Source organism: Capricornis sumatraensis, chromosome 14 (assembly GCF_032405125.1).
Source record: "Capricornis sumatraensis isolate serow.1 chromosome 14, serow.2, whole genome shotgun sequence".
NCBI lineage: Eukaryota > Metazoa > Chordata > Mammalia > Artiodactyla > Bovidae > Capricornis > Capricornis sumatraensis.
The window spans coordinates 73,035,210-73,046,008 of NC_091082.1; the positions used below are offsets into that span (position 1 = coordinate 73,035,210).

General features: G+C 41.5%; 1 protein-coding gene across 2 annotated transcripts in view; it reads right to left on the reverse strand.

Moving 5' to 3' along the window:
• The window catches only part of EDEM3 (ER degradation enhancing alpha-mannosidase like protein 3), a 68,710-nt gene extending 59,203 nt beyond the window's left edge, over nt 1-9,507 (reverse strand). For both annotated transcript variants that reach the window (XM_068985654.1, XM_068985653.1), the window contains exons 1-2: nt 9,347-9,507; nt 4,513-4,558 (exon numbers count right to left, since the gene is read on the reverse strand). In XM_068985654.1, the coding sequence (XP_068841755.1) occupies nt 4,513-4,558; nt 9,347-9,507 (207 nt within the window). The remainder of the gene's footprint in view (nt 1-4,512; nt 4,559-9,346) is intronic.
• Nucleotides 9,508-10,799: the final 1,292 nt, after the last annotated feature.

Consider the following 10,799-nt stretch of genomic DNA (forward strand, 5'->3'; position numbering starts at 1 on the left):
TGCCCTCACGAAAGCAAGCTTGAAAGTGAATAGGTACGATGCTCCTAGCTAAAGGAACCTGTGCTATTGTGCTTACCAACTCTTTCAGAATTGATTTATAATGTTTAGGTCTCTACCAAGGTAGTTTCTGTTTATAAAAGTTGATAACTGAGTTGTCTATAGTCAACAGGAAAAACATTAGAAGACAGAGATCATCAGATCAGGGAGCTCAGATCCAAAACAGTTCTGTATTTGGTGGCCTAAATACATGTATTTTGTCATCTAATTTAGTCTGCAGACTGGCCTCAGCACAAATACTAAAAACAAGCTAATAGAAGCCCTAAAGTGGCTGTGGTCTAAGGTTAAATAAGGTCGTGCAAGAACTGCCAAAAAACACATCTAATTTCATTTTATTTGGGGAAAAAAGGAAGTCATCTGTGCAATTCACTGTGGATAAACCGCAGTTTGACTGAGGCTAGAGATCTGTCAAGTACATTCATTATAATTGTTAGTATTTATGCTACTGTGTACTTAGTTGCTCAGTTGTGTTCTACTCTTTGTGACCCCATGGACTGCAGCCCACCAGGCTTCTCTGTCCATGGAATTCTCAAGGCAAGAACACTGGAGTGGGTAGTCATTTCCTTCTCCAGGGAAATCTTCCCAACCCAAGGACTGAACCCAGGTCTCCTGCATTGCAGGCAGATTCTTTACAATCTGAGCCACCAGGGAAGCTCCTTATGATGCTGAGATAGCCCCAAATAATATTCTTAGTTGATAGAATGCATGTGTTCAAAGCCTCTTGAGTCGTGTCTCTTTGTGACCTTATGGACTGTAGCCCGCCAGGCTCCTCTCTGTCCATGGAATTCTCAAGGCAAGAATACTGGAGTGGGTTCCCATGCCCTCCTCCACAGGATCTTCTCAACCCAGGGATCAAACCCAAGTCTCCTGCATTGTGGATTCTTTACCATCTGAGCCACCAGGAAAGTCCAAGAATACTGGAGTAGGTAGCCTATTCCCTCTCCAAAGGATCTTTCCGAGTCAGGCAATCAAACCAGGGTCTTCTGTGTTGCAGATGGATTCTTCACCAGCTGCACTACCAACTGATAAAATCAGAAAAGCCTTGGATGTAACACAAGAAAAGTCTTGGATGTAACACAAAGATTTAGTAATCTACCTAAGGCTGGCAGGGCATTGTTATTGAAAAATAACATTACTAGAACCTGGGGAATCATAAAGAAAAACAAAGTTCAAAGACGGCATGCCTCGAACAGGAAAGAATGAGTGTGTTTGAAGAAAGTTCTATGCACCATCTAGGGAAGAAGTTCTGAGTTAAAGCCTCGATAAATTTTAGGAGGGCCATTTCAATCTCAGGTAGACAATGAATTGCTAGTAGCCACGATGACAGCGGCAGTAGCTGGTAGCAGTAAACACGCAGTGCTTCCTGTCTGCTGGACACAAATTCCAAGTACTTTAATTATACTAAGTTGCTTAATCTTTAAAACATTGTGAGGCAGGCAAACCATTTGAGAGAGATGAAGAAACAGGTTCAGGGAGATGAGGTAACTTTCTCATTGTAACCCAGCTGGTGGGCGACAGAGCTACCGCAGGGGATCCTGCTCCATTTCCAGAGTTTATGCTCTTAATATTATTCTGCTTGTCTTTGGAAAATAACATTGTTTTCCCAGAACCAAGAAAGTTAAAAGAATTGCTGTAATTGTGTACTAGACTGGAGAGTAATATTTTTTAAATCTAGTAAGAAATGAAAAGTTTTCAACATTTATTAAAAGCCATTTTAGCACAGAAGGCAACTGACTACAGCAAACAGAGTTGTACATCCCCAAATTTACCATTAGCGTATACTGTTAATAAAATTTATTAAACAATTTCTGATTTTAAAAGGTAAAGATATATCACAGTAATCAAATGCCAAAAAAAATCATTTGATTATACCTTCGTAAGAATTCAAGTCAGTGCTTTCAAGAACAAAAAAACCAAAAAAACCATTTATGTACCAGGTATGATGCTAGCTGGGCTTCTCTGGTAGCTCTGCCTGCAATGCAACAGACCTAAGTTTGATCCCTGGGTCGGGAAGTTCCTTAGAGAAGAGAATGGCTACCCACTCAAGTATTCCTGCCTGGAGAATTCCAGAGAGAGAGGAGGCTGGCACACTACAGTCCACGGGGTCACAGAGTTGGACACAACTAAGCAACTAACATCTTCACTTCATTTTTTCATGATGCTAGTTAAATATAGGACATATAGAAGATCAATTTATTAAAAAGTAAAGAAAATGGCCCTGTGATCTCAAAAATCTTATACTCTACAATAATCCTTTGTACTCATCCCCATTTTTCATAGGAAGACACTGCTCAAGGGGGTTAAATGATCTGTTTAAGGTCCAAGCTAAATAACTGACATAGGATTTTAACTCAAACCCATCTAACTCCAAAATCTATATATACTTTTACTTTATAACAAGCTAAGAGTGTTTCTGAGTATAGGAACCAGAAAAAAATTACAACTGACTTCATAAAACCAGTACAAGGTACCTGGTCTCTGTTTAACATTTTAGAACCATTTCATGTTGGCTGAGAGCTTGAAAAGGGGAAGTGTGAATTCTAGACCAAATCTTGGGTTACAAACCTCACACAGTTTGAGCACAGCACAAGTACACTGCAAGAGTCATTCATGTCATAAAATAGTTGAACATTTTAAAACACATATTGCAGTGGACTGCAGATGGGTGTGACTCCACTGGAAAAATGGAGGGCGAGGGGTGTTAATTCCAAGAGTTTCTGGTCTTTGGAACTGAAATCCCTCTCCTTTAGATCTTGCAGGCAGATGACTATAATAAAAGTTATCCAGTAAGGGTCCATAAATAAGAACTGGACCAGGAAGTCTTCTGAGGGCTGCCATTGGTAGCTGCTCTGTCAGAAACTCATTTCTACGTTAGGAAAAAATGTACTAATATAACTTTCAGCTGTTTACCTAATAAGGAACAAAATGTTAAAGATATTGTGCTTCACAAAAGACGACCCTATTCACAGTGAGATGTACTGAACTAATCCAGCTGTATAACATCTTATTCAACTTTGGAACTAAAGTTGACATGGCTTAGGTTTGAAGATGTAACCTAGATCCACCTGGCCACCCTAAAACTATTAGCTTAGAGAAAATTATGCTTTGCCCAAACTGAATTAACCAGGGATAAATGATTTTGAAAGAAATGTTAGGGAATGGCTGTCTTGAGAAATGAATTCAAAACTGTGTTTTCAACATGGTTAAAAACACCCAGAACTTCATCACCATTATATCCTAAAAACATTTAAGAATTCAGTATGTACTTTTAAAAGCTGTACAATATAGAAGGGAATAAGAATTATCAAATGTAAGACAAGCTTAAAAAATTTTTTTAATGTATAAAAGCGTATGTACTTACATGTTCATAAAGATAATGTAAACATATGAAGATATTTGGGTAACAGAAAAATGGATTCAGAATCAGTTGAAAAACACAGCAGAATCAATTAAACTTAGTTCTTTGCCAAACTTTCTCCAACTACATTTATAGGCCTTAATCATAGAAGATATGCTGACGTAACAATTACTTCGTAAGAAGTAATTCTCAGAATAATCTGATTAAACTCATCAAAATTACACAAATTTACTTGTAAAACTGTCTTTCAAACTCTAAAATTTGCTGGCTAGTTATTTTTTTAAAATTATTATGATTCTTTTTTTTTGCATTTTAAGATCATCTTATGGGGGGGGCAAGACATCATGGGGGGAGGGCAGCTACAAATGCCCTTCCCCACTTCCTAGCCCTGTACTATTTAATTAAAATTAAATTTTTAATTGTGGTAGAAATCATGGAACATAAACTTTACAGTTTTTTAAGCATAAGTTTAGCAACATTAAGTATATTCACTACTGTGCAACAGGTCTCCAGAACATGTTTTGCTTTGCAAAACTAAACTTGTTATTTCACTCAAGTGAGCACTAAGGCATTTTAAAATAATATGGACCAACATATCTAGAAAGCAAAATAGGTTCAAATCAAGGCCCACTGTGAGGATATCATTTGGACAGAAACTAGATGACAGTCTGACTCTCTGAAAGTAATGGTTTTCTTCTTAACATGAATATACTAATTCTCTAAATACTTTTTTGTTTAGTTAAGAGAAGCATTTCTCTTAAGGCAAAGATAACATCTTACTCATGTTTATATTTACCATATCTAATTATACAAACTATTTAATACACACCATTGATAGCATCAAAGGAAACTATTTAAATACAGTTTCATAATCTAATTAAATTTATTCTTACCTATTCAATATATTAGTTCTCTAAGAACCACTATTAGGAATACCCTGTTACCCTACGTTCACACTATTTTTCAAATTTTCCTTTAAAAATGAATTTTTAAAGAAAATTAAATTTATTAATTTAAGTTTTAAAATTCCCAGTTGACTGCACTCACATAATAATCAGGTCACATAAATGGTATATAAAGATAAGCTTTCTACTTACCATATAGTTACCATAAGCATGATCAAACATTTCCAGTACTTGATTCCTAATTTTAAAAGAGCAGAAATGGGAAAGAGTTAAATATATTCTATTTAATGTCTTTCAAAAAGTTAATGCTCCTTCATAAACATATACCAACAAAAAACAAAAGAAATATTTAGTTAGGAAGGAATATAAACAGAGTCAGGAAATAGACCAGTGGTAGCAGACAAGCTTTCATGAATTACACAGAGCTAGGCCAACCTTTCACTATTCCAGAAATTCATATAAAATTCATCTTATACTCTTCCCTAAGAAAACTGTTGAAGGATGCATGCCATGCAGAGAGAAGAAAATCTGATGATGAAAAACAACTACCTCTTAACAAAATTATTTAATATAAATGTCTCGAAAAGAGAAAACAATAGAGTCCCCAAAGAAACAATTATTGTTAAATTTATTGCTTATACTAAACATTCGACCAAAAAAAAAAAAAAGAGGTGGGAATGTGTATTACTATAAACTAACAATACTCTATCAAGCCTCTGCCTTTCCCCTTAAATTAAATAAGATCACTAATGCCTAGTTTAACACATATTTGTTAATATGTTGGTCACATTTCCAAAAGCTATATTTTATGATTCTACTGTGTACCTTTTGCTCCTTTAAAAAACTGTCAAAGTCAATAAACAATATTCATTCCTGAAGAAAACTAATCCTCAAAAAGAAATTTGTGTATTTGGCTCCGTTTCTCAAAATTCCAAAATGACTGTTTAAAGTGGAGATTTCTGATCCCCACACCAGATTTTGCCTTTGTCATTCATGACCTGGTTAATTATGTGCCTGCCCCCTAACAAGCGGGAAATGCACTGGCAGTTTTGGCTCTCAGAGCATGACAGAACTGTTCAGAAACTCATGGTTTCACTGACATATAGCAGGACAGACCACAGCATTGTCAAATATTGGAGAAGCAATAATGATATTTACTTTGTAATACTTAATATATGCTGGTTACTGTTTTACATGCTTTCCATATATGAACTCATTTAATTATTACAACAACCCTTATGTAATGGTATTACTATATTATAGATGTGGAATATGAGAAACCAAGAAGTTAAGTAACTTAGACAAGGTCATCCTGCCTTGACTGAAAATGGCAAGGCCAGGAGTCAACTCCCCGTAACTTTGTTTGTTCAGTCACACAGTCATGTCCAACTCTGCAACCCCAGACTGCAGCATGCCAGGCTTCCCTGTCCTTCACCATCTCCCAGAACTTGCTCAAACTCAAGTCCACTGAGTCAGTGATACTATCCAACCATCTCATCCTCTGTCTGTCCCCTTCTCCTCCTGCCTTCAATCCTTCCCAGAATCAGAGTCTTTTCCAATGAGTCAGTTCTTCGCATCAGGTGGCCCTAGTATTGGTGCTTCAGCTTCAGCATCAGTCCTTCCAATGAATATTCAGGAATGATTTCCTTTAGGATGGACTGGTTGGATCTCCTTGCAGTCCAAGAGACTCTCAAGAGTCTTCCTCAACACCACAGTTCAAAAGCATCAATTCTTCGGTGCTCAGCCTTCTTTATAGTTCAATTCTCACATCCATACATGACTGCTGGAAAAACCATAGCCTTGACTAGACAGACCTTTGTTGGCAAAGTAATGTCTCTGCTTTTTAATATGCTGTCTAGGTTGGTCATAACTTTTCTTCCAAGGAGAAAGCATCTTTTAATTTCATGGCTGCAGTCACAGTCTGCAGTGATTTTGGAGCCCAACAAAATAAAGTCTGTCACTGTTTCCATTGTTTCGCCAACTATTTGCCATGAAGTGATGGGACTGCATGCCATGATCTGTGTTTTTTGAATGTTGAGCCTTAAGTCAGCTTTTCTACTTTCCTCTTTCATCTTCATCAAGAGGATCTTTAATTCCTCTTCTCTTTCTGCCATAAGGTGGTGTTATCTGCATATCTGAGGTATTTGATATTTCTCCCAGCAATCTTCATTCCAACCTGCGCTTCATCCAACCCAGCATTTTCCATGATGTACTCTGCATAGAAGTTAAATAAGCAGGGTGACAATATACAGCCTTGACGTATTCCTTTCCCAGTTTGGAACATGGAAACAGGTCCATTGTTCCATGTCCAGTTCTAACTGTTGCTTCTTTACCTGTACACAGATTTCTCAGAAGGCAGATAAGGTGATCTGGTATTCTCATCTCTTGAAGACTTTTCCACAGCTTGTTGTGATCCACACAGTCAAAGGTTTTAGCGTAATCAATGAAACAGAAATTAGATTTTTTCTGGAATTCTCTTGCATTTTCTATGATCCAACGGGATGTTGGCAATTTGATCTGTGGTTCCTCTGCCTTTTCTAAATCCAGCTTGAACATCTGGGAGTTTCGATTCACATACTGTTGAAGTCTAGCTTGGAGAATTTTGGACATTACTTTGCTAGTATATGAAGTGAGTGTAACTGGGCAGTAGCTTGAACATTCTTTGGCTTCACCCTTTGTTGGGACTGGAATGAAAACTGACCTTTTTCAGTCCTGTGGCCACTGCTGAATTTTCCAAATTTGCTGATATACTGAGTGCAGCACTTTCACAGCATCATCTTTTAGGATCTGAAAGAGCCAATTCCATTACCTACACTAGCTTTGTTCCTAGTGATGCTTCCTAAGGCCCGCTTGACTTCGCACTCCAAAATGTCTGGCTCTAGGTGAGTGATCACACCATCATGGTTATCTGGGTCATTAAGATCTTTTTTGCATAGTTTTTCTTCATATTCTTTTCTTTTTTCTTCTTCTTCTGTGTATTCTTGCCACCTCTTGTTAATAGCTTCTGCTTCTGTTAGGTCCATATTGTTTCTGCCCTTTATTGTGCCTATCTTTGCATGAAATGTTCCCTTGGTATCTGTTTTCCAAATCCGTACCTCCACTGTAAGGGGCACAAGTTCCATCCCTGGTCTGGAAACTAAGATCCCCCATGTTGTGCAGTGTGGCAAAATAAATAAATAAATAAAAGAACAGAAATTTTAAAAAAGGGGGGAGAGGGAGCGGCGGTCAAATAAAAATACTTGCTCTCCTTAAGAGACTTGAAACATCTCTTTCCAAGTCTTATGGAACTAACTACAGCAAAGTGCAGGGAGCACAGGCTCTGAAGCACTTGGGAGCACTTGGGTTTGAATACTGGCTCCACCATTTACTTAGCTCTGTCACTTTGAACACATCAACCTTGAGTTTCAATTTCCTCATCTGCAATATGGTGACTGCATTCACCTCATTAAAAAACAGGATTACAGAGACAGTATATATAAAGTGCCTGGCACTGAACACTGAGTATTCAGTTAAGCAGTTACCACTGTTACATTAAATCTATAAAGAGAAAATTTAAGACCCTTATTAGAGTTTATTAGTCAATTTTGTTTGGATAGCTGATACTTTTTTTCCAACAAGTGTCTTTTCCTGCTATTTTATTTAAAAACTAATGCAAGACTGAGCAACAATTTCAGTTAAGTGGGAGTCTGTATCTAAAACAAATTCTGATGGTTTCACGTCATCTCCATCATAACTCCAGGAGGTAATTATCTTTCCATGTTTTTCTGAGCTTAGACAATTTATTCTTTTTAAAAAAAAAAAGTGGGGGATGGTACCACAGATATTATTCTATAACTCACACCTTTTTTGTCTTGAGAATATATTCTGGGCAGCCTTCTGATGGCCTAACTCCTCTGACGACTGAGTTTTATTCCATAACATGAACATTCCGAGGGACAGCTCTGCTATTTCAAAATGCACATCCTTGCACACCTATCTCTACTTTAATAGTGCTTTTATTTCTGTAGGATAGATTCTCTGAGATGGGATTACTGAATCAGCGGATGCAGACAATTTAAATTTCAGGAAACTGTAAGTAAAGTACAGCAATTTACACTCCCACCAAGTTTGTTCTCAATGCTCAGCTATCCAGGCAGTACTCTATTCATGCACTCTGCTTTGTATTTACTAACCTGATGGCAAAAACCCAGCTATTTCATTGTTTTAATCTGCATCTCTCACATTTATGAGGTTGAGTAGCTTCATGTTTATTAAGTATTTGCATTTCCTCTTGCGTGAGTTAACTCTTTATGCCCTTTGCCCATTTTCTACCGATTCTTGCCTTTTCCCTTATTCATCTGTGGGACCTGGCCTATATTAGGAATACTGACTCTAAATGAAATGCTATACATACAGCTAGATGATTTTATGCCTTTTAAGACTGATAAAAGTACTTTGAGTCAAGTGAGTAGGTATACTTAATCTGGGCTACAAAACACTACCATCCAATATCGTTCTACTATGAAGATGCAGTGCAAGAAAACACTGTAAAGGAAACGGTGAAATGCGTAAAGTTCAAGTTCCAATGAACGCCCCCTAGTCCGTAACAGGTGTAAACAAGATTTCCTTAACTAGGGAGATCAGCCGCATTTTTCCCACCTGGGAGCTCACTGCTGCAAGAAATGAAACCACATCTCTGAATGAAGCGCGCCCGCAGAAATCTCGCGCGCAGGGACCCCGGCCGGAGCCCCCTTCCCGGGCCACTGACATGGCAGCTGCGTTGACACACCGCGGCTTGTCTTGAGGAGCCTACACAGGTCACAGACAGCCGGGCGACACCCCCGAGACAGCCCCCCGAGGTCGCCTCGCGGGCCGGCGGGCCCCGTCTTCCCGCACCCTGTCCACCCCGCCAGGGTCCTCTCGAGGAAACAGCCGTCCCCAATCGCGACAGGAGAGGCCACTGCGCGCCCGGGTCGCAATGACAGGCACCCTCGCCCGTGGTCAGCCTCACGAGGAAGCCCACCCCCAGGCTGTCAGGCACCCTTACCCAAGCTTCTGCTTCTCCTCGCGACTCATGGGCGCGGCCCCCGCCGGCCACACGGACGTGGCCGACACCAGGCACAGCGCGGCCGTCGCCGCCACCAGGCTCCATGGCGCTCGCTGGGGGACCGAGGACCCAGAGCCCCGGCCGCCGCCGGCTTCGCTCATGGCCCCGCGGTTCCGCGCACGCGCAGCTGCTACGCCCTGCCGGTGGGACACATTGCCGGACGCCAGTGGCGAAGGGGCTGCGAGCCGTGCTGAGGGCGGGATGCGGAGGGACGCGAACGGCCGCCGTCGCCGAGCAGTTTCCCGAAGCCACCAAGCCAGTCCCCAGCGCCAGCGCTGCCACCGCCCTCAGCCCTCAGCAGCCCGGAGCGCCTCCCCCGGCTTTCCGGTGTCGTAGTCTAGGAAACCGCCTTCCCAAACGCTACTTCCGGGTAGAGCCCGGGCACGCTGCGCCTCAGGACCAATGAGGACTGGATCGGAGAAGGGCTGGCTCCCGGGGACAGGAGAGAACGTTGGTCGGCAGAAGTGAGACGTGGACAAAAGGCGGGACTGGGGAGGGACCTCTCCGCTCGGCCGTCCTCCGACCGGTGCACTTGAGACCTGAAAACTACCGGTCCCAACGTGCACCGCTTCCTCCCCGGCTCGCTCGCAGTCCGACCCCACCCGGGCCAACTTGCCACCCTGGGTGGGTGTGCTGCACCCTGGGACGTGTGGTCCTTCGAGAGGCTGGAGTGGGTCCTGCGATCCCGCTTGCCCCGGCGCCCGGCAGCCAGCGGCCCCCTCCGTGGTCTGCAGAGTCCACGGGAAAACCCGTCAGCTCTTTATCCATCTTCCTGCGAATACGTTTCGCTACGGGCTGGCAGGAATGAGGCTCACACGGCCTCAGGTCAGTGCTGCACGCCTTAGGGAATAATAGTCTCTCTGAGGGCTTCCCTGGTGGTTCAGATGGTCAAGAATCTAACTGCAATGCAGGAGACCAGGCCTCTTCTTCAGGGAAATTCCAATACTGTAACAGCAAAAATGAATTGAGCCTTTGACTGCAAAGTGCTGAGAGTTTTTACTTACATTCTCTCATACACCCTTCTCAGCTTGAATAGGTAAGTACCACCGCCCCCAGGAAACCGAAGTCAGAGAAATTAGGTTACAAGCCTCGCCACGCTGCTGAGTTAGATTCCAACCAACCTCTGTGACTCGAAAGCCCTAACGTGTAACCAGAGTGAAGGAGGGCACGGGAGGCCTGGTACTTGATTAATAACGATCATGTGAAAAGCTCAACGTCAGGAAACTAGTGTGAGCTGCGAAGAAAGTTTAATGAAGACTAGAACTTGCAGTTTATTTTGATGACCAAGGCCCAGGTTAACCATTGGCCAAATGAGAAGATAAGTTCCTCTTGAAAAACCACATTGTTTTTCTTGTGTGATAATTCAGTAGGGAGGTGCGGAGCTTAGGAGGGA